The sequence below is a fragment of the Lepisosteus oculatus genome, chromosome 3 (genome assembly GCF_040954835.1).
Source record: "Lepisosteus oculatus isolate fLepOcu1 chromosome 3, fLepOcu1.hap2, whole genome shotgun sequence".
Lineage (NCBI taxonomy): Eukaryota > Metazoa > Chordata > Actinopteri > Semionotiformes > Lepisosteidae > Lepisosteus > Lepisosteus oculatus.
This window is the reverse complement of record NC_090698.1, coordinates 42,003,107-42,027,541: the sequence shown is the minus strand read 5'-3', so window position 1 is coordinate 42,027,541 and position 24,435 is coordinate 42,003,107. Positions and strand designations below refer to the sequence as shown.

General features: G+C 37.1%; 1 protein-coding gene across 6 annotated transcripts in view; it reads right to left on the bottom strand.

Annotated features, from left to right (window-relative positions):
- homer1b (homer scaffold protein 1b) overlaps window positions 1-24,435 on the bottom strand; it is a 98,506-nt gene that overhangs the window by 40,800 nt on the left and 33,271 nt on the right. For all 6 annotated transcript variants that reach the window (XR_011189075.1, XM_069187179.1, XM_069187181.1 and 3 more), the window contains exon 2: window positions 3,915-4,071. Coding sequence is in view for 5 of the 6 variants with exons in the window: in XM_069187179.1 (XP_069043280.1) it covers window positions 3,915-4,071 (157 nt within the window). In the remaining variant the exon portion in view is untranslated. The remainder of the gene's footprint in view (window positions 1-3,914; window positions 4,072-24,435) is intronic.

Genomic DNA, 24,435 nt, shown 5'->3' with positions numbered 1-24,435 from the left:
AAGAGCACATGATATGTTTCTGAGTTACCAAATGCAATACGTAATTGCTATATTTCCCCATGAGGGAAAAATGTTATCCAAAATGTTCTCACCTCAGTTTTGTTGAGTAATTAATAAAACTGATATTAGTCAACATATGTCCTGCAAAATCTTTTTTATATAAAAATAACAATAATTAATGTATTGTCCATTATAAAGTTTTTTCAGCATAATTTTTGTGGTAAATTCAATAGAGGAAGTACAGATTGTATGTGACAAGCATTATACTTTGTAAGGATTAAAGAATTTTATTAAGAATGTAATTTTTTATCCTTTACTCTGAGTAAATACTGTATGAGTATTTGATGGCTAATCATTCTGAAACTATTATAAGTTAGGCATTCTAAAAAAAATACAAAAAAGTGTATTCCATGCCATGAATTAAATAGTTTTTCTTTGGTATGAACTTCAAACAAATCTTGCAATCTCAACAAAATAGCAACATTTCTACTCTCCTCTTAACTTGTGAGAAAATAGGAAATCAGTATATACCACTTCTTCTTCCGACATCCATATACTGTAATTTTCACTAACAAAGTGTGTCGTAAATTACTGTCTGCATTTTTGGTTTGAATGCTCAGTTTGTCCCAAATGATTTATCTGAAGCTGCAAACACCATCGATATCAATAAATGTATGAAAAAACCTTAGAGGCATGACAGCATAATTTTGACATTTCTATACAACCAACCTTCCAAAGTAAAATGTTTGTCCCCTACTAACAAGAAGTGAAACGGTATGTCTCCTATGATGAGAAACTATCTCACATGGAGCAGCAAGTTCAGTTAAGGTTGAAGTATTAATTCAATGTGCATTAATGAAACTACACCTCCTTGAAAAGACTAAAGAACTAAATAACATAAGTGATCCCACAAAGGCCAAGGCTGAAAATGTTTTTCCCTGGGGTGTTTGTCGTCATTCACAGTAATATGCTCGATTTGACGAATCACAACCTAAAAAATTCAGACACAGGCGAAATCTACAGACAGCCAAAGCAATGTGTAACCCCTGGGAAATATCAGCACTCTTTCTGTGACAGAAAGGAGGGGGGGGGGGGGGCAAGTCAAAACAATTTTTGTGTAGCTTACAACATGACAACGTGGTGTCTAATTGTAGAATCAAAATGTTGGTGCACTTAATCAATTATGATGTGCATGAAGCATGCAGATATAAGAACTGTGCAATTTGTTTGTATGCCATTAAATGCCACAAAAGATGGTTAGGCTAATTGTAGAAAGCCTAAATAACAAAAACAAAACTTAGAAAAAGAGCCACTTTGAAGTGGGCAAAAGCTAGTCTAAAAGACATCTTGTACCACCATTTTTTAAAAAGAAAAATCTTTTATTATTTAAGCCTTAAAGCTACATCACATGTAATTATGACATTAAGGGAACATCATTAATAAAAATAATTACTCAAGGAAAGGGAAAGTGTTGACATGCATAATGACTGCTGTGTTGAGTAATGAAGTGCTATTAAGGAGGAACAGCAGCCTGCAGCATGTTATTACTGTCACTGAAGTCTAGGTGTTAGGCAGTCAAATATCTATTTACAGTAAGCCAAGTGCCAAGGCTATTTTAACTGCCATATATCTACCCTTTATCAAGATAGAGGGGAACAAGGAAATTTGCTTGAAAGTTCTCTCAAGAAAAGAAACTTGATGTTTATACTGCTTCTCCACACTATCATGTCAACATTTGTCAAAGCCTATTTTGTAAACAGTAATATTACTGTGTTACTAATTACTCTGATGGAAAATACTAGGCAGCACTGGGTACTAGGCATCTGACTGTACTGTATACATGTAGTACTGTACTCTATGAAAAGTTTGGATATATGCATTTATGATGTTTACGAAATATATGTACCTACAAAATTACCCCAAAATGGAATATGGAGTACCCTATCACTATTATTATTGAATTTATAATTTTGTCTTTGGTGATCATTTTTTGAAAACGTTTTCTAGCTGTTCTAATTATATATCCACTTACTGCATGACAACAACTTGAGAGTTTCAGCCCAAGAGGTGGCATCTTGCTCGGTATGTGTACAGACCTATCTGAAAGATCCCCATCATAAACACTTCTTCATACCAGGCTGAAATGTCAGATTTACTCAAGACGACTGCCTATGCTTCAGTTTGATTCTTTGATTGCACATAGAAAATTGTATGACACGTTGGTGTAAGAACACTAATGTAGAGACTGTGGATGTTGTACAAATTTAAAATAACCAATTACAACGAAGGAAGAGCCCCATCTACAGCACATAGAATTACAGTAACTTAGCACACTGACAAGCTCCTGCCCATGGAAACAGCCATTTGTGAACATTTCTAATTGGGATTTATTTTTTTCTCAATCAATCAAAATATAGCTTACAACAGCCTCTATTGTTGCGCAGTATGCATTTGCATCTCCTGCATGTTTCACTCCAAATTGTATTTGAATTATTTTTTTTAATGGCAAACTCCAGACCATAATGATCACACGGCTGAATCACCTACAGTAAATATTATTGCACATCATATGAAGAATAAAAAATGCACAGAATCATAATGACTGTATTCCTACAAAGGTTCCTTGATCTTTAGCGTTAGCAACAAAACTTCCGTGACTCTCCTCACTTGCTGCTATCTTGACACACACCCCCACCCTCTCTTAGCATGATAGTCTTGTGGCACAAAATCAAAGAATGAGTAAATGACACCTCATTACCCTGCAGGAATGGCTAACAACATACATTGACAATGATGTATTATAGTATTCATCCACAATACCACTGTATTTAAAGGGGGTATCCAGTGCAACACAAATATCCAACAGACTTTAGCAAACTGCAGTTTATTTTAAATACATGGAACCTATGATGTCACTATGATAATCACATGCTCCAAAATGTCTCCATAATGCAGAAACCTGTTCCCTCAGTGTAGCCTCCTGAGCCACAAAAGACATCTTCTGTTACTGGCAATATTCTTTATTCATAAATTTTATCTTACATCCTTTATCCTTTATACAGTAGTTAAATGCTATATAGTCACCTTGCAGTACAGCCCTTTGTATAAAAATGTTAATGAATGTGACATACTGTATTGCAATGTATTGATTTGTGAGACCCCTGTAGTGTTTCTGAACAGATGCTTTAGTACTTCCATGATGGCAGAAGTGGGCGTGATGCGTCAGACTGCTTCAGTACAAGTACCTCTTCCTTTTCTTTGTGGTACAGGAGTCTACACCAGAGAATCATTTTTGAGACTGGTGATGTAACACTGTGGGGATGTTCTGGAGCAGGCTATCATCGTACAGTACAATGACATCACGTGTCATGCAGTTTTATACATGCAGTTTTGTGTTGTACTTTCCCTGTCAACAAGTTCATTCAAACCCTAATATTAGGTGGAGTAGTGGCGTGAATTGAATTAATGTATTTTATTGGCATAACTCACTCTGATGAGGAGAAGGGGAGAGAGATTAGATTAAACAAACTTTAATTGAAAACTCCATTTAAGGGTACCCTCTATACAATATATTAAATTTAAAATAGTTGCCCTTTCATCTCAAGTTCATTATATAAACCTCCCCTTCCCCATAGATTGAGGTGTTCATCATGAGAAACGTCCATTAAAGAGAAAACGGTCAAGAAGGAATTGGGTTCACTTCACATCATGTACTTTTAAATGAAACAATGACAATTATGATCACATACAGGACCTATTAAGTTTTATTAATATTTATTTACATAAGGCATCAGCTGAAAATGTTGCAGACTATCAGTTATTTCAATCACCATGTAACTAAATTCTTCAATTCTCCAAAAACAGAGGCTGAAACTTTAGTTTTTTGCAAACAGATGAAAAGGTGAAAGGCTTACCTTTGACCCATCCAGGCTGATTATTCTGTAGACATTCCTTGTGCTGTCATAGAAGTAGGAGACGGTAACAGCATGCTTGCTGGTTGGAACCCAGTTCTTTTTGGTGTTGGGGTCAATTTGGAAGACATGAGCTCGGGTGCTGTAGATGGGCTGCTCCCTGAGAGGAAGAAAGTAGAAGTGATGAATCTGGTTCGGCCGCAGGATTGTAGCCTCGCAGAGCCCTGCAGGGGTCTCGGAGCTGCCCCTAGTTTGGCAAACCACCTCCCCTTGCATCGTCGTCGTGGGTCTCTTCAATTTAGCCTTCAAAAAGTAGGGAAACTTGACAAGAGACCACAGGGCGGCACACAAACTGAACGAGCACCCACACACGCAACAAATTATAGAGCCTTAAAGCTGAGACAGTGCTCTTAGCCACTTGAATGGAAATGCCAGCTGTGTAGTCAGAAGAGGGTTGCAAACTAAATATAGAGCTCTAGAAACAGTAATCTGCCAGAGTCCCACCCCCAGTCTGTTCATCTTGGTGTCGCACCGGCCTTCCTCTACATAGGACAATGTCAGCTTTCAGAGAAAACCCAATTCAAATGTTCAGCGAAGCAGAGTCAAGAAGAGGAGGAGTTAATCTTTGAGTCCCCTTGGGAAAATGAGCTCACAAGCAAGTATGCATGCGGACAAGGGAAAAGAGAAGAGAGGGCAAAAAAGTCAACAGTGTCTACTCAGTCTAGTGGATCTATGACAAAACGTGTTGAAAGTGGTTAAGCCAGGTGCCAGGTCATAACTACTGTACACACTGGTTGTCAATCCATCAGTTTCCTTCAATTTCATGAGCACCTGAGGGCTGAGATTTTTTTTCTCCCTTTCAAAAACAACAAATGAGGAGCTCAAAGGCTACTGAGTCCCACTAGTCCTACAGCCTGCCAGCAGAAGCACAGCCTTTGGGAATCAAAAATCAATAGCACAAGCTCCTCTCAGGGGTGACAGCACACATCTGAAGACATAATGCCAGCACTGATTGTGCCGCTTCAATTCTCAGAAATCAGCAAAGGCAATTTCAATTTTACAAGCTAATTTCCAAATGTTTTATAAGGGCTGAGTCCCCCCGGGGTACTGTGGCTAATATTAAAGTTACAAAAACATGTGGGCTCAACAAACATCTCTGACAATCTCAAATATATCATGAACATTACTAGAAAAAAATAGTGAATTAAAAAATGTTCTGCCCAGTGAATTTATTGATAGGGCATTCATAAATCTCTTAAAGCATGAAATGCATGCTCATTGACAAAATAAAACTTAATTTATGTAATACCGTGAGCTACAGAGATTTTCATCTTTCATCACTGCTCACCACAGCGATGTTCAATATGTGTTCAATATGATAAAAACATCAGTTCACAAAAAAAACACCTTTTGTGTTTCTGTTATTTATTCTTCTCAGCAAAATCTTAATATTGAACAAAACTGTATTACATTCTGTGAAATTATCAAACTCAGTACACTGTGCAACCTATGCTGCATACTTTCTGCAACCTTTCTAAACCTGAAGTAAAAGTAGTCAAATTAATAGTATAAAAATGGTGTTAATGAAGTGTTTTCTAGAGCACAGTAACAAAGTTATGCCTGTTTTTAAAATTGTTATTAAGGACACTTTTTCCCCACTACAGTTACAGGTTTGAAGAGATTACACAGCAGCCAAGCTTTTAAAGCAGATAGAGGTATTGTAAATTAATTTTAATCAGAAACGCAGGATCTCACTGGAATCAACTAAATATGGAATAGAAAACCTTACCCTAACCTATCATGCTTTTAGCATGATTAAAGGGGGGGGGGGGGGTTGGAGCACGATTATCATCCACCCTAAAATTACTAAAATAAGTACCCTTACAAAGGGAAGAAGAAACAGCATACATCAAGCTCAGTGATGTGAAAACCTCGCTCAGACACAACTGCAGCTAACACTAGCATGGCCCAAGACAGACAACACAACTGCAGTACCATGAGTTATTTCCCTCGCCTACCTTATACACCAGTATATGCCCCCTAGGCAGCCATTTTCTCCCATGAAACCTCATGAATCAAAAGATTAAACTTCCCAGCGCTCATGTAAAATACCATTTCAGTTTCTTGTCTACATTGACTGTACATCTTCCCATGTCAGCAACTACACATGTACTAACAAATTATATTATACTACGTTATCTCGTATTTACAAGCCTAAATGCAGTAGATTTTTCATTGACCAGGTAAATGGGCCACAGCATCGGAAAATGTAGGTAGGCGATTTCAACATCTCCCCACGTGGACTCTGTCCTATTCCCAAAATTGAATAAATAATGCCAACCCAGAGTTTCTAATCAGCTGCCATCGCTGCAAGATATTCAGTAACAAAGTAACAAGCTAGTAAGGGATTGTAGGATTTTCAAAGGCAGCAGCACATGGGAAAGCAGATAGGGAACTTCTTACAGCGCAGAAGAAGCAGTATGTCATTTGTCAACATCAAAGCCTCCTTGCATAATTCCATCCATTTTCTAACCGCTTCATCCAATTCAGGGTCGTGGGGGAGCCGGAGCCTTCTTTGCATAATTGAAGTGATTCATTCAGTAACATTCACTACAATTTAACAATGAAATGAATTAAATGAAAAATGGCTTTAGACAATGCTGCAAAGCGCTTAAATACATTCATCAATATCTAATTTTCATGGTTCACCAAAAGTTACCGTTGGTCATTTCTTCATGATTTTGCAACCAATGGTATTTTTCGTCCTGTTCACAGTTCGGGAAAGGGACAGCCACAATGTCCAATTAATGTCACGTGTCGTATTCTTGACCTGTCTCTGGTTAATCTTGCCAGCCAAGGTTATAACTGAAACAGAGCCATTTTGAGCTACCCTGCTAGTACAGTTTCTATTACATTTATTGATCCAAGGGCCCCTCAAGCCTCTTTTTCTGGTCCCACTAAATGAGAGTCCACAATATGGCAGTTTTTTTTCTCAAACAAACAAAACCCTCTTGAGTCGTTAATACACTCACACTTCATTTTAGTCTGTGTCTTTTGGTCTGGGTTCCCCTTTAGCTAAATGTAGTTCAGATGACTTTTGTACATCCCTTCCAGGGTTTTGAATACCCAAATCACATTTTCACAAAAGTCTTCTATGTCCCAGGCTAAATAGACTGCATTCTTTTAAACTCTGAAGAGTAGGAAATAACTTCATCTGTAGCAATTATTCTGCTTGTGGTTTTTTTTTAACTCTTATGGGGAGAAGTGTTGTTTTTATTGATTATTCCTGTATCCTGTAAATGTAAATGTGCATTGCAGAAACATGGAAAAATATAGAGCAATTTGCTTCTGGGGAATTCTCATTTCACTCACATTATACAAAAGGCAGTTCAAATAATTTTAGATCACACTGAAGAAAACCACAGAAATGACCCAAACTCGTAACAGGAGTATCTTTAAAGTGACAATGAAATTTGATGTACAGGTATGCCATTTTCTTGTTATAATTTCCATTGTGATGTTTTCAGTAAGGAAACAGCAAATTGTATGCTTCCTCTTAAAATGTAGTATGATACCCTGTGTATTAGTGAATCATGTATAAAAGATGTAGTAGGAAACCTAGGAAGACCTGTCACAATACTGAGGATCATGAAATTGTTGAACTGCAGCTACCAGATCATTTGTGTTTGTATTTAAAAATACACCAGACAGAACACCATCAATTCACATCATTCTCTAGCTGTAGATCACAGAGACATTTACCCAACTGAAATTTGGTCCTGTCCCAAGATACATGAAATGGGGAATTTTCTTGAATGGTCTAAAAACATTAACACATTCTTCAACAAAACATGATGTTACTGCAATCATCAGCATTTTTACCTACAGTAAAAACAATATATATTTCTTGTGTCTTTGGCTGGAAATCGAGCAAGACCTACTGTATGTACAGTACTATTTAAGGCAGTGTGTTAAAACTTATGTTCTACAAAGAAATAAAGAAACTATTTACTTGAAAACCCAAACAACAAAAGCTTTTTTCAAAACCAATGAATACTGTAGCTATTAACTAATCAAGGACCGTGTCCTTCCGAACCTCTTTAATTGGTAAAGAATGAGTAGAAAAGTAATAAAGATATCTTTAAAAAGTAATAAGATATTTTAAATATTGAGCCTGTTTAAGAGTGCACTTCAGACCAGGATATCTAAGGGAATATTTTATGTGTACACAGTAACAAAAATGTGTTAACGTAGCTGGCTGTTCTAAAGATTTGCATGAAAGAGTGTAAAAGTACAGCTCTAAGAGCTTCAAATGTAATGTGATGTAAACATACTTCAAATATAATACTGTTAATCTGACTTACTTTACATTCATCCATTTTCTAACCTCTTGCCGAAGACTATTCCGGCAAGCAACAGGCACAAGGTAGAATAGTGTACACCCTTAACGGAATGCCAGTACATACAGCACACACACAGACATAAGCATGCACACCTTCCCACAAGGGGCAATAACCCCCCAAGCCAATTGCCTTATCAGTATGTCGCTGGGTTGTGGAAGAAACCCAGAGCACCCAGAGTAAACCCACGAGAACCTATGGAGAACATACAAACTACACAAAGATAGTACCCCAGAACCAGAATCGAACGCAGTCCCCCAGCCCTGCATTCTAAGAATTTCTAGGACGTAATTTTCCAAATGATCTACATTCAACAACTGCACAAACCGCAAACCACAGGAATATTTAAAGAGGCTGTGGAGAAAATGGACACAGATCAAAACCTTCCAAAACAGATCAGAATGCATGATGAGGAATACTTCACTATAAATGCAATTTTATGATGTGATATAATGGTCTTTTAAAGTTTCAACTTTTTTTTAAAGGAAATGTTGGCAATATATTCCTGCATAGATTTTTTCTAAGATTAAAAAACATAACAGAGATACTGCATTTGAAACCAAGACTTGCTAACCACATACTGAGAGCTCACTCATGCATGAAATTAAAACATTTCCAATCAGTATGTCCACAGGGTAAATGGTCAGCCTGATACACTGTAATGGATTGTTATTACTGTGAATAAGTGGCGTTCTGAGTAGCAATATGTATAAATTGTCCCAACAGGTTATATATCTCTTTTGTCACAAGTTTAATACAGTTACAGAAACACCAGATTAACAGGTATTTTATCATTATCAGGGTATACACTTCATTTACAACAGTACTGAGACAGGAACATTAACAGAACGTTTAACTTTTGAACAAAATGAAAACTCTGGTAGGCAGAACTGTAATGCAGTGGTTATCAGTGCTGCCTCACAGCACTAGGGTTCTGGGCTCAATTCCACACCTGGGGTGCTATCTGTGTGGAGTTTGCATGTTCTCCCAGTGTTTACATGGGTTTCTGCCAGGTTACACCTCTTTCTTCCCATAGTCCAAAAACATACGTTAATTGGCTTTTAGGAAAACAGGCCTTAAGTATGAGTATGTATGGTACATGTCTGTCTTTGTGTCTGGCTATGGACTGGCGTCCCATCCAGGGTGTACCCTGCCTTGTGCCCACTGCTTGCAGGGATAGGCTTTAGCTGCCCCTGCAACCCTGAATTGGAAGATTGGAAAATGAACTGATGGAAAATTGTGTTGTTATACAACATAGACATTAAGGAGAAAAGGGAAATACATAATGTATCCCTGTCTCTAAAGCAGCATGGTTTATCCCAGTTCACAATGTCTAAAGATCTTTAAAGGAAATGAAAATGATGAAAATGACTGAAGCTGAATAATTAAACTACCTTTGGCTTATGACTAAACGGGTCATCTTAATTGAATGGATTATTGAAATAATTTGAATTCTGAACACTTTGCCAGTAAAGCATATGTCATTATTCTGAATAACCTGATGCAAAAGTCACAAGTAGTGGTATGAAATATAGGCAACAGATGATTTCAAACTAATCCACCCAGATCCTGGTACCAAATCCAACATGCATATGCTACATATATACTGATGTATTGAGATATTTATTTAAAATATGTATGATTCAAACATTGTGCTAAGCCAACCATGAAACTTTCTTTTTAACAACATTCACCAATGGCTCTAAAATGAGGCAAAACAAATACGAATGCTCTTTAGTAAGAAAGTAAATTAATCATCAAGCCTTTGCAAAGTTATTCCTCTTGCTCCACATATTTGGAGAAAGAGTCTTCTCCACATAATGACATCCTTAAAAGATAAAACTTAAAGAACAGTAACTATAAAACATCTATAATTGATTAAACCAAGAATATGTTAAGTGCAAGATTTTGTATGCAACACTTACTGTATATGCTATCTGGTGAAACTGTTAATGTCTAAGATGAGAACTGTAAAACACTGCACATTCACACATATTTTTAAACTATTTTTTTTACCCTTTTTTCTAATGAAGCTTAGGCTTAGTCATGTCATTTGCCACCACAATACTGGGGCATTAGGACCCACACAGACCACACAGTGGGTCCCTCCCGCTGGTCCCACTAACACCTCTTCCAGCAGTGACCATGGCTTCCCAGGAGGTCTCTCATCCAGGTACTGACCAGGCTCAACCCTGCGTAGATTCAGGAGGTAGCCAATTGAGAGCTACAGGGTAATATATACAGTAGTAGCCACTGGTGCTTAGGTTAAGTGTTAGTGCTATTTTAAGATTAGGGTTCCCAATCCTAATCTTGAAGGCCCATGCGACTGCTAGTTTTCATTCCAGCGGAGCTTAATTGCTTAATTGAAACCTTAAATGAACTAAGAAGGCACTTGATTGTAATTTTATATGACGAGCTGGGAGATGCTGTTAAATTGGTGTCATTTGGTCAATAATGAGCAGATTTAGGTAATCAATGACACACTGGCATTCCAGGAACCTGGTCTACAAGAATATGGCATTTAGCCTGAAATCCGATAGTTTCATAGTTCCTGCCAAATACCCTTTGGATGTGCACCTATGTTTAGCTTCTAATGGTTTGTATTGAGGCTTAATTTCTACAATTAAATTACAAATTAACTGCCAAACTCTCAAAGACCAAAAATGTCTCCATGTTTTCGCTTTTCACATCTAAATACCTTAAACATAAATGAAAGTTTTAATTTAATTTCTGATTTCCTTTTCTTAGTCAGCTACTGTACTTCCTACCCAGATAATTACAGTACAACTAGTAAATGTGAAGCAAAAGCTTTGAAAATCTCTGTTGCTTTTTGATACTTTGGGGGTTGTGTCACCCTAGTAAAATGATATATTACTTAAGAGATTAAAGAGATTAATTTGTGAATGAGGTACTGCATGAAAATGCCCATTCCCTAAGAGCTTTCACACGCACAAAAAGCCAGCATGCGTGTGGAAAATAAAGCGTTCCACTTTTTAATACCCTCTCCGATGTGACAGATAAATGCGTTGACCCACACGGTGGAGAGAGGCCTGTGTGTCACTGCGTTAATGTCACCTGTGCAATCTGTCGCTTTGCACCCTAGAGTCACCCCCCTCCCCCTCCCCAGAGTTTCCACTCGTAGCTGGCAGCAGGGAATTTCACTGCCGCCAGTCCTGCTTAGCTGCTCTGCATTTAGAGGCTTAAAGGGGGTTATCTTTAATTTATTTTTATTACGATAAGGGCGAATATGGCTGAAATTTAATCTGGAAATGATTTTACACTAGAAGCATGTGTTCAAATGATTAAATGGCGTTAATATGAAATGCATTCATAAGTCACAGGGTATTCTTCGGCTGTTCACATGACTTCCCTGGTCATCTAGAATTCAATATGAGCGGCCACTTACTGCAAAAGTGTTGCTGACTAATCCTAACCGATGCTTGTTATTTTAAAGAAAGAAAAGTTGACACAATTGCATCACTTATAGCATTTGGTGATCACAACAAAAGAAGCACAAAAGAGTAGAGAAAATCGGGGACTTCTGCATTGTCTCTGTCCTTTCGGGAACACAATTCTGGTTTTGTAACTTGCTGTGGTACACTCACATGTAACCAAACGGGAAATACTTTAAATCTGTTGTCTGTAAAGGTTTAAGAGCTGTCATTTGTAAAGTCTTTCCTTCCAAGTAATCCATACTTTCTTTTTTTATAATAACTTTCAAATATAACATTGTGAAGATAATCAGTTCATTGAACTGTCCGTTTACTTGGTAAATGTTGCTTACCTGTTTTCTTTCATTCAGTTACCTTGTTACATGTTGCAAACAAAACAACAGATCTCTAGAAATCTGTATATTCATCCTATGATGGAAGCATGGGGCTTTAGTGATTTTAAGAAGTGTGATTTACCTTACATGGACTAAAAAGGAAAGGTTCTCAGCTATTGGAACAAATGGTACCACAGATCTCCCTGTTGTCCAGTTCAGCATATACAGTACTGTACTGTACTGTATCTGTTTTGTGGGGCTAAGCATAGCAGTCTCTCTGGCTTCACTTTAGTGATCAATTCTGAAATGTGATATACAGTATTTGAGATGTAAAATGATTAACCTTATAGGAACTGTAAAAACAGGAAAACGGGTCAAGCTCTGTACTGTCAGCCGTTTTGTTTAGTATCAGTATTAATCTTTTAGGACACATCTATTCACATTTCATTACATTTGTTCAGAAGTAAAAGGTTAAATAGCTACTCATTAAAAAAACGTATTTCCCTTTCCATTAGGCTTTTTTGGTATCCTGTCACTGCTTAGTAAACACTGTAGTTTTGAAGGACTTTACAAATACATGCTTGTCAGACTCAAGGATCAACAGTGGCTCACTACTGACAAAAATGGATGCAGAATAGAGTTTCCCTTCCATTCTGGCTTGCCTTTCTGGATGACGAAGTACCGGATCCCCACAAATAGGAAGCTTTCTCATTTAGAACTCTATTTAGGAATCCCAACTCTTCTTTTTGTTGTATATTACGATGAAGGAACTATCAACTCTTTCAAAACGCTGTAAACCAGGTTTATTTTAAGGGACCACGGTTACTGTATAACCAGGTGCCCTACAATGGCACTATTTGACAAGACTGTGAAATCTGTTATCTTTCTTTTGTGGGATAAAACATTCAATATTTCCTCAAAGCACTTTACTTAAATATCCATTTAATAAACTGCTCCTTGGTTGAACAAAAAAAAAAATCAGCTTTTCTTAAGTAAATTAACCCATGTTGACACTGCACTGTGGTTTAGAGTTCAGCAGTACAGACTTAATACCTCAGATTAAGTCCTGGACTTCCTGTTTGACGATTCTTTTGTACTTGACAGTTTCATCAGATAAGGAAATAGCACGATAGCACGTTATTTTAATTTTTAAACATGCAGAAATGTTAAATGCAAAAACTAAAAGAGAACAATAACACAACAGTACATCCATCCAATACAGGCTTTATCCAATACAGGGTCTTGGGAGAGCCAGAGCCTATCCTGTCAAGCACACTACAGTACATAAGCAAGATCAATCACAAAAAAACAAAAAGGGGTGCCAATGCATACGTTCTGATCAGTTGTAAATATATTAAATGTTTTACCGAATGAGGTGGTTGTGTCTTTTTTCGCTAGTGGAGCCTTAATTGAAATGGGCAATGTTTAAATAGATTAATTACATATACTGTAATTTTACAAGGGTAACTCAAGAATTAAGCACATTTGAGAATGTTTATTGAGGACTTGGGCGTAGTGAAATTTGGTTTAACCTGCTTGGCTGAGTACCAGTCCCCTGGCTATAGGACGAGGAGGGACCCACACAGAGGGAGAAGTGACCAAGGGGCAGCTGTAAAGGTGGAGATGGGGTGGAGGAGGGATGCGTAAGATAAATATGAAAAGAGAATTTCACTTACAGTGTTATACAGTAGCTTTTTGGGAAATGACGTCAGGAATGGCTATGATTTGGAATAGCTGATATGAAAGTGTCATCAGTCCACATCTCTTTGGGTAAGGACAACATTTATTACTTTCACCGTTATTATAATAACAGTTTTCTTGTATAGGGAAAAAAATGTCTTTCGTAATCTTTTTATAAATTGTTTTGGGAGTATACACAGCTCAAGAAAAAAATGAAGCACCACTTCCATGGACAGATTATGGAAGAGTTCCGAAAGAAACACTTTGGGATTGAAATGAAAATAATAACAGAGAGACCCTGGGACAAGCGAGGAAGGACTCCTGTACAAATGGGGAAACTGTATTTTAAATGCATTAATTGTCTTACTGCTACTGAAAAGATTCTTTCTGTGAGCTAATGGGCCACAATGATGGGGCTTGACGGCCTTCCAAAAAGATAAAAATATCTTTGTATGGTGTGTTTTGTAAAGACAAGAGCAAGGGATTTGCTATACAAGAGGCATGAGGCGTAAGAGGGAGCAGATGACTATTTAAAGACTATTAAAAGCAAAAGAATATTAAAACAGCAGAAATAATTGATTAAAATGACATTGTTTCATCCCTTTTATATTTACTCAGACTCATTGTCACTGGAAAGATATTTTAACTACAAGGAAAGTGCTGAGGTCAAATATACATCAGACTAGCCAGGTATAATTCATCCTGTGACACAGTGTACAGTGGTTCTGAAAACCGAGCCTGTTGTTTGTAGCTTTGTTTCTGGCAGACCACAGATCCTTAGATCTTTTTAAGCAAAACAAAAATAAACACACTTGACAGTGAATGTTAAAAGGTAAAAACCATCAACAATTATCCCTCATTCTGGAAAAAAGTAAATTACTGTTAAGACTATTCTTTTTATTTATGTGTTCTTTCGATTTATGATTATGTGTCATCCTTATGTGTCAGCAGAAAAAAAGATTTTTTTTTTTTAAAGAGATAATTTAACCCATCAGACATTAGAAAAGACTATATGTTAGGATATGCATTATTCCCTCCGAAATTTTTGCTGAGAATTAAATTAAAGATTTTTATATTGTTAAGGGTGGCATGGTGTTGCAGTGGCTAGCATTACTGCCTTGCAGCACTGGGGTCCTCAATTCAATTCCAGACATGGGGTGCTACTGTATATCTGCGTGGAGTTTGCATGTTCTCCCCATATTCACGTGGGTTTCCTCTGGATGGTCCGGTTTCCTCCAACAGTCCTAACATACACAGGTAAGTTCATTGATTTCTGGGAAATATGGCCATAGAAGAATGGACTGGTGTCCCATCCAGGGTGCAATCCTACCTTGGATTTAGCTCTGTGACTACCACTAGGAACAAAAGTGGTTATTTAAAAAGAATGGAAGGAATTTTGTATAATTGTGTTTGCAAATGTCTGTACTGTATGTCTGTAGCACAAGCCCATTTATTCTATGTATTCTATCAACCAGGTTCAGTACCCAGCTATTATTTTGCCATATGAAATGATTGTGACCCAGTGCTGATCATAGCTTTAACTTGGCAATGTTTTTGCCCATTTCTAAAATCCATATGAATCTTTGTATGCTCCATTTGCTTTTCATTAGGTTTAGGAACTGAAAAGATATGCTCTCAAGCATTAAGATAACAGGAGAAACTGAGCTGAAGGAAGCTCTGCCACAGAAACTAAAATTGTTTAAAAAGGTACCTGAAAATTTTTCCCCATGTCAATTATGGAAGATACTTTTAAAGACGTAAAAAGAAAACTTTTTAAGTATTAATATACTACAGTGTGCTCTTCGTTCAAACTCATTAAGATGGTATACAAAAAGCTCAGGACAGTACCGTGTGACATTTGCAAGAATACTGTATACATAGAGAATAACCATATCTTCACTACTGAAAAAGAGGCTTAAGTACTGCCTGTACTGTAAAATGCAGAACACCTAACTATACATACCTACATTTTGATTGTTCCTAACATAATGTATCCAACAGTGTATCAAAGTTTTAGTTTTAGTTAACTTCGTTTAGTGAACTTTCAGGGTTCACTAAAATGGAATTTGAACAATGTATTAATGGAAGGAATCTAGTCTTCATTTGATACATTCTGTTCCTAGAAAGGATAAGAAGCCATGACACAAGAAGGCAAAGCCAGAAATTTCTTAAATGAGCATGTCATTTGTGGAATAGATAACACTACCCCAAACCACATGGCAACAATTAGAGAACAACTTGTCAGTACTTTATCCTAGCCTTATCATAGTATTGCATAGGAAGTCTTTATGGAGCGTACTGAAGAAGAGCTCTGTTTGTATGATAATTTCCCAAACGCACTTGAAAAGTAACCCCTGGAGAAAAAATTAAAGCCATTTACTGTTTGTCACCTATACGCAACATTTTTCAATCCACAATAGAAGTGAGAGACACAGATTAAGGAACATTATGTATTAACCAAACAGTTGTTTAAAAAAAACCTAAGCTTACCCTTACGTGTTTCAATAAATAATATTGCAGCATGGATGGGATAGTTTCCACTGTGCCGGAAAAAAGGCAGATGTTCTCGAGAAAGATTCGCCAAATGGAGTCATCTTTCCACACTCAGGCTGTAGTGTTTGAGTCCATTTGGAAAGTAGCTGCCTGCACAGAAGTCCACTCTCAGAATCTAGTGCTTTCAATCTTCATTTAAAGCAAATAAATGAAGTGGACTGACTGTGTGGACAACCCTGAGCATGCCAAAATAGTGCTCCATCCATCCATCCATCTTCTAATCGCTTCTTCCACCTCAGTGCTGTGTGGGAGCCCAGCAAGCAACAGGCACATGGCAGTGTTCACCTTGGATGGGATGCCAGTTCGTCACAGGGCAGACACAGGCTCAAATTTCCACACTGTTACACCAGGGCCAATTTTTCTAGTAGAAAATTAAACAACTAGTGTTTTTGGACTGTGAGAAGAAACAGGAGCACCCAGAGAAAACCCACGCAAACATAGGGAAAACATATAAACTCCATGCAGACCGCAACCCAGGTCCAAAATTGAACCCATGGCCCGAAATGCTAAATACTGCACTACTGTGCCTTCCCCACCGCAACAGGCAATTTCGGCAGATGAAAATCCTAGCAGATATGCAGAGAAAAACCTTTTACAGCAATACAAAAGAGTCTGTGTTCTTCTAAAACTGTAAATGTGTTCGCTGCCCAGCTAAGGATAGCTGCACTCAAGATGAATCTTGGTGACATATCATTTTACAAAAAAACACACCCAGGTGTACAATCCTTATTAAAATTACTGTCATTAAAGCTCTTCGCATTTAAATAGTATTAATCTTTCGGAAATTAATACTATAGTGTGGGAGCGGATTATGCTCGACTACAGCACTACTGGCATGTTAATCTGAGGGACCAGTATGATGAAAATGACGCAATCTAATCAATACCAGCCCAACGGAAATCTCCCCAGGGGATGTGCACAGCTTGAGTACAGCTCAGGGCACTAAAGCTGCTTGCTTTGCCTCGTTAATTAAACTGCACCCATGGACAAATGAAGTAGAAAACAAAATGCTACTAAACAGAAAATGAATCACAATAAATGATGAGTTTTGTTGCCAGAATATTGCATGACAGTGAAATCCTATACAGTTCTATAAGTATTGGTACACTATTTAACAGAAATTACAGGAACATTGGTTGTGTGTAATATTTTACTGTATTTAGTAAAATAAAGAATAAGCTAAGTAAATGTACTTTTCACAGTCTACTTCCATCCATCACTTCAGGTCTATATGGTATAAGCTTGAAGGGGAATGGAAGACAAAGTATTCCAGTTTTTCTGTATTTTATATACCTTTTAAATACTTATCAGCAACACATGCAATTTATCTGCAGTAGCGGAATGGATTTTACACTTAAAACAATAAGTGTTACTAAAAATAAATTCCAACATCTTTATCTTTGGATCTTTAGTTCTGACCACATGTACTGTAGGTTTCTAAAAGATGAAACCTGACCCATGAAGGGAAGATAAAACAGTTGCAGTTCTGACACATCCCCACCAGAGGGCAGGAGCCACTCATCAGGTCTAAACCCTCAGTGTAACCTGGATGAGGTAGGTATTGCTGTTTCCAGTCACATTTCACTCAGAAATCTGCTTCTCATCGTACTTTTACAATTTTAGTTAGAAGGGAAATGTCTTTAGTTGAACTGACAAAACCGTCAAAATCTCTGTCAACAGAAATGTTTAAACGAATTTTAAATTAAAACAAAGTAACCAGTCACTTACATCTAATGTTAGATATTATAAATAGGTATTAAAAACTAAGTTTACAGCAATGTAAATCAAAGTAAAAAAATCCTCAGTAAACAGCAAATTTGCTGTACTTCATTTTTAATTGTGTCTGAAAACATGCATCATACAATGCATTACATACCCAACTAGAACGAAAAAACCAAGTACAGTACTTCTGAAAGACCCTGGCAAATCTGGAAGGCTTATATGTTTGGATGCACAGGAAAAAGGAACTAAGGAATAGTTTATGTGAGAGACAATCCACATATTTTGAACATCTAAGGTTACTTTTCTGTACAATGGTTTGCTGTCTTTTTATTAAATGTATCTATTATTCCTATACTGTAGTTTCTTTAACCCATAGCCAAATAAAGGATCAATACAACCTAATTTGCACAAGGGAGCTAACCTCCCATCTCACTCCCCCATGTACAGTAAATCTAGTATTTAAGGATGCATTAACATTGGTAGTTTCTGTAGTTGCACCACAGAACTGAACCACAAGACAAGTAAAATACAATGTTCTGAATTATTCATAAGAGCAGCCCAACATATGTATAATGGTCTATTTCGGTATTTTTTACTTAGCCTTAAAAGTAAAGGGTGCTTGTACTTGGTGATCATGAAGTCAGTTTTTACACAGTATCTTTATGCTTCTATTTTTTACTTACATAAAGGCTTAGAATTGATTTTTTGAGGATTTTCAACAATTGTATATACTGCATATCTAATATCATTACAACGTGTTCAGAATTCCTTTTCCAAAATATTCAAAAAAAAATGAATTTTTCATCACTGTTTAAATCGTTAGTGAGTCTGTGAGGGTGAGGGTGAAATTATGCAGAACTGTGTCACGTCATAGTGAAAAAATAGTGGTGTATCTTCACCTATATTTCCATACCTGCTTGTGATGAAGCAATGCAAAGGTATTTGTTGACATGAAAACAATACCTTCAGCTAACAGAAGAAGAGACTTCTAGTCAGTTAGAATTGATCTTAAACTACTGTATCTTTCCCCACTATGACCAAGGTATAAAGTGCTACAACTGTACAAATGTACTGTGAGCTACTGTACATTTTCCATCTCCTAGTGCAAAAAGAATAAACTAGATTAGCCAATCTCATTTCACTTTCCTAACGAGAGCTGGATTTAAACCAAGGTCAACAAAGGCATAAAGATGGCGCATTTACACACTAAACTGTTTAATTGCTTCTTCAGTCAGTATTTCAAATGGATCTTTCAAAGATGCTTGTCTGGATTGCTCATGGAAAGGCAGATAAAGCGCTAATTAAGGAATTCAAAGTTAATTTCCCTTCAAGCAAAACAAATTATATCCTGTCCTTTTACTCACCCCTAAAGTTTTCCTTACTTCCAATTTCTCTGTACTGTACCTGAAACAAAGCAGTTATGAGGTTCCTAAATGAAGGTCTTTGAGTGTGTACAGTATGTACTGTTTTCTGGGGATTGGAGAGGCAAGTAGATTATTACTGCACGAGAAACAGATTGGACACAACTCAGTTAAAAATAGCATTCAAGGGCTATGTTTCTCAAGCAGTACAGAGGATGACAGTGGACACCAATTCCACAACCCCTTGCAAACGCGAATGGGAATCAAAACAGGAAATACAGTAATGTTGCAATTAATTAAAACTGACAAAACCTGAAGACATTAAACTTTGTCTCATTCCCTGATAGTCCTACCTACTGTATATCCACCTGATTATTGGGACTTTTATGGTAAAAATAAATATTGTTAACCTTAGAGTTTTTAAAGAGAAAATCAGGTGAAGTAATTTTCTAACTGTGTGGTTTCAGCTATGGCAAATATGTTTTACAACTTCTGAGCTCTCATCATCATCAATGAAAAAAAAATGTTGACGTTTTTTCCACACATAACCACAGCCTTTGTAGAGACACTGTATCATCCATTGGCTACGGAGTGTCTCACATTTATTTTTTTACCTAAGCAGTCCTTTTAATTTAAACTTCATAGTTTGAAGATACAGAGTTGGATAATTGAAGTGAGACTGGAATGATAAATCGGAGGGGGTATTATTAACCATTATATTTTATTTAGGGTCATATAACTCAAGTTAATGAAGTAATTATTTCAGGAATAATTCTTAAGTTGGGTATATTTTTTCTGTAGAATTTGTCCCGGTTCATGACTGCAATATCCTCTTTGGGGTATTCCCAAACATTACTGTCTGTGTAATCTTGCAGGTTTTTTTTTAGAATTCAGATATGCTATGGTTCTGATTATGAGGGAAATGAGAGCACATTACCCATGCCCTGTCTTCCTCATATTAGCTTCCTGTGCTGGATTACATTGAAAATACTGCCTTCAATTTATAAGGAAATACTGTAAATGTATTATCTAGTAACCTCTTGCTTTACGAGAACTATCAGTCCCAGATATAGATATGTTATCAGAACACAATGAATCTATATGCTCCCAAGGTAAAGAAAAACATCTATGGGAGTAGAATGTGGTGTCACAGAAAGCTTGACAAGAAAACAGTAAACAAAATGCCTTTAGGTTTAGGAGCTTAAACCTGTCTACACCAATCTAAACTGGAATATTACTGTATGTCGAAAATGGTCAGCATCCAGAATTATCTGAGGGCTGAAATAGGTATGTCCTACACACTAATAGTTAACATTAACTTGATTCCTTTTCAGAAACAAAGAAGACTTTGGGTAAATCAGCAAAAAACAAAACAAAAAATGTAAATTGGATTGCCAATGTCAACCCTACCCTGGTTCTTAATTTTCTGAAGTAAAAATTAAGAATAAACACATTCAGTGCCTAAGAACATATGACATACTGTATTATGTAAAGGTTTCTATGTTTATGCAACAAATGTACTGAGTTTTTATTTAATTTGGCCTCTTAGACCAAAAGACCATTAGCAACTCTTATGTTATCTTGTTTATCAATTATTTGCTGTATACTGTAGTATATAACAGGTCCACTACAAAAACTAATATATATAGGAAGTAAGTGAATAAAATATATTACCACAGATATATTTCCAGGGATCTGGTAATAGAATCTGGAAAGATTCTACCAGTGGGTTTTGAATTGTCCTGTTGTGTCACACTGACCCCTGTCTAGCTGATGCCCTTGTAGTCCAGATGATTGTGGTGAGTTTGGTTCTCCAGGTCAGACAGTGCAATTGCAATTTTCATTGAATAGGCAGAAAAAAACCTTGGCAACAAGATGGGAAAATATTGGTCTGTTTTCAATCTCCTTAGCTCATATGTGGATGAGAATGATAAGATAAAACTAACATTCTGATTTTCAACCTTGTGGCAAGGAAATCAGGGAAATTAAACTTAGGTGCTCTAGAGTTACTTGTTATTAAGGAATACAATAATAACACAATGAATACAGGAGACAGCTTACAGAACACAGGAGATGGCTCAAATTTTGTACTCAGCATCCTAAAATCCTGGGGTATCTAAATCCACATTCAACAAACTGCAGTATGTCCAAAATTTGGCAGCCATAATCCTGACCAGGTCCAGTGCAAGTGTTCACATTACTGCCATCCTGGAATTCTTGCACTGGTTTCCTTTCAAAATTTGTGTTGACTTTAAAATCCTCATGCTCACCTACAGTATAAGGCTCTGCATGGCTTGGAACTTCAGTACCTGTCGAAACTATTATCGCCCTACTCCCCATCTTGCAACCTTCGCTCTTCTAATTTTGGTCTTCTAACTGTCCCCCAAGCCTTTCTACATTCTACGGGTGACAGGGCCTTCTTCTGTTATACCCCCAAGCTCTGGAACTCTCTCCCCAAAGATATCAGAGAGTCACCTTCTCTAAACTTCTTCAAGCCCAGACTCAAAACCTTCTTGTTCAGAAGAGCCTTTACTTAACTGGTTCCATTCTTTACCCCTCTGCTCCTACTATACTTAGTACCACCATCCACGGTCTTCTCTGTGTATTATAATTGTGTTTTATCTTGTGTATTCTTTTTATTTATTGTTGTTGTCATTCTGTAAAGAGCTTTGAGAAGCCACCTTTAAAGGCACTTTATATAAAATAAAGTTTATTATTATTATTATTATTATTATAGAAAAAAAATCCCAATGTACTTTATCAGAGAGCAAAGATTTTCAAATAGAAAGATCTCTAATCAATTCTTACTGAACACTCAATATAAACACAGGAGAAAAATCACACTGCTTAAAATTTCAATATTTTACATATTCCCCTCCAGATGTTTTGTGGAGAACTTAAAACGACATTTTTACATTTTCAAAGTGTTGGAGATATATACAGTACATCCACTTGCTTCAGTAAGTGCAAATAAAATATCGTCATCTGTATGCTGATGAAAATTGTCTGGCTAAGGGATGAAAATGGCACACAGAGCTGCAGACCCCTTTAGGGGTTTTCAATGTGCAAAGCCAAATTGAAATACAGAGTTGATCCATTTTCTTCAACTGAATAAAGCATGTACTGGTGATTTACAGTTCAGCAAGCAATTTAACTAGGAGAACAAAAAAAAAAAGAAAAGAGTCCCCCTCTTACTACAGTTCCGTATTTTAAAAGCAAACAACAAGGTGCATGCAAAGGTTTGGGAGACGTGGCTATTCATTAATAACTTATAAAAAACAGAGGCTACATTATTAGGTTTTAGCTTCATTTCACAAATATCCTGTATGTGACACATTTCACTTTTTTGTTATGTTCTACCCATCCATCCAGCAAAGCAAGGTACTCCCTGGATGGCCCAGCAGTCCATCACAGTGCACACACAGACTCAAACATGCACACACTTAGCAGCTAATTTTCTCAGAAGCCAATTAACCTACCAACATGGCTTTGGACCTGGAGGAATTCCACAAAACACGGGAAGAACATACTGTACAAACTCCATATATATTTATGCCAGCAGCTATATCACCCTACAACTCACCACTGGCAGCCCACTGAAGCTCTGCAGGTGAGAGCCCGGCCAGTACCTGGATGGGAGACCTCCTTGGAAATCTAGGATTTCTGCTGGAAGAGGTGGGGCCAGTAGGGGGCTGTTACTCTGTGGTCTGTGTGGGTCCTAATGCCCTAGTATACTGATAGGGACACTGTAAATAAGTGCCATCCTTTGAATGAGACATAAAAACCAAGGTCCTGACTTTTTGTGGTCATTAAAAATCCTGAGGTATTTCTTGAAAAGAGAAGGGGTTTTTCCCTGGTGTCCTAGCCAAGTTTCCCATTGGCCTTTACCAATCATGGCCTCCTACTAATCCCCATCTGTGAACTCGCCTCATCACTCTGTTCTCCTCCCCACTGATAGCTGCCGTAGTATCATTAAGGTAGGGCTGCACATTGGAGAAAGTGTAAAAGTGTATAACAACTTGAATCTTGAAACGGTGTCATTTTTAAACACACATAACTAAAACTAAAAAGGGCACAGAATGAATTCTTGATTGAACAATGGATCTCTGTAACATATTTAAGTTTTTCAGTACTTCAGAAGCTGAAAGAAAACTGAAGTGCTGCAGTTTTCTTCGCAGGAGACACATCAAAGTGCAATGCTTTGCAAAAGTATTCATCCCCTTCCAATGTCTCATAAAGCGAATATTTGAAACAAGACTTGAATCCTCAAACTAAACACTTTTATAGGTAAAATACATTTTTCATACTTTCAAGTATTTCATGTGCACACATTTCTGTGCAACAAATTAAAGTTTTCTGAAGCATGAAGGTGCTTTTGAAGATTATGAAGGTGGGGAAGCACTAAAAAGGCAAAAAGATAGTTAAGATAAACAGTTGAAAGTTCAGAGTTTTCATTACGTGATGTGATTAGTAAACCCTCATTTAAATACCATGCACAATTTTGATTACCACATTCAGAATAATACTGTATGCCACTGCTCTGGAATAATTTCAGAGAAGAGTGAAAAAATAAATTCTATATAGGAAATCTTTAAAAGATTGTACTCTGACAGGGTAAAAAACTGTATCCAAAATCCTCAAAAGCATTGACAAAGTGAACCCAACAGACTTATTCAAAATCAACAGTGAAACACACAATAAACAAAATAATAACTATAGGAGAGTGCACTACAAATGAAAACAGTGGACCCTTTTACATAAAGGGGTGTGGGAGTATGGCACAAGCTAACTAGCTTAGAGACAAAGCAGAATACAGAGACTGCCTTTGAGACCCTCATTCTAAATGTAAAAAGGTATGATGGAATGTGCTCCAAGACTTCAATATAAGATAAGATCACTTTATTAGCCATATACGATTTCTTGCATTTGGAATTCATGTTTTCACACACCCCCACTTGCTTTTCATGAGACACACAGAGAGGGAGAGAAGCTTGGGGTCACAGCACAGGGTCAGCCATTTATACAGCCCCCCTGGAGCAGTT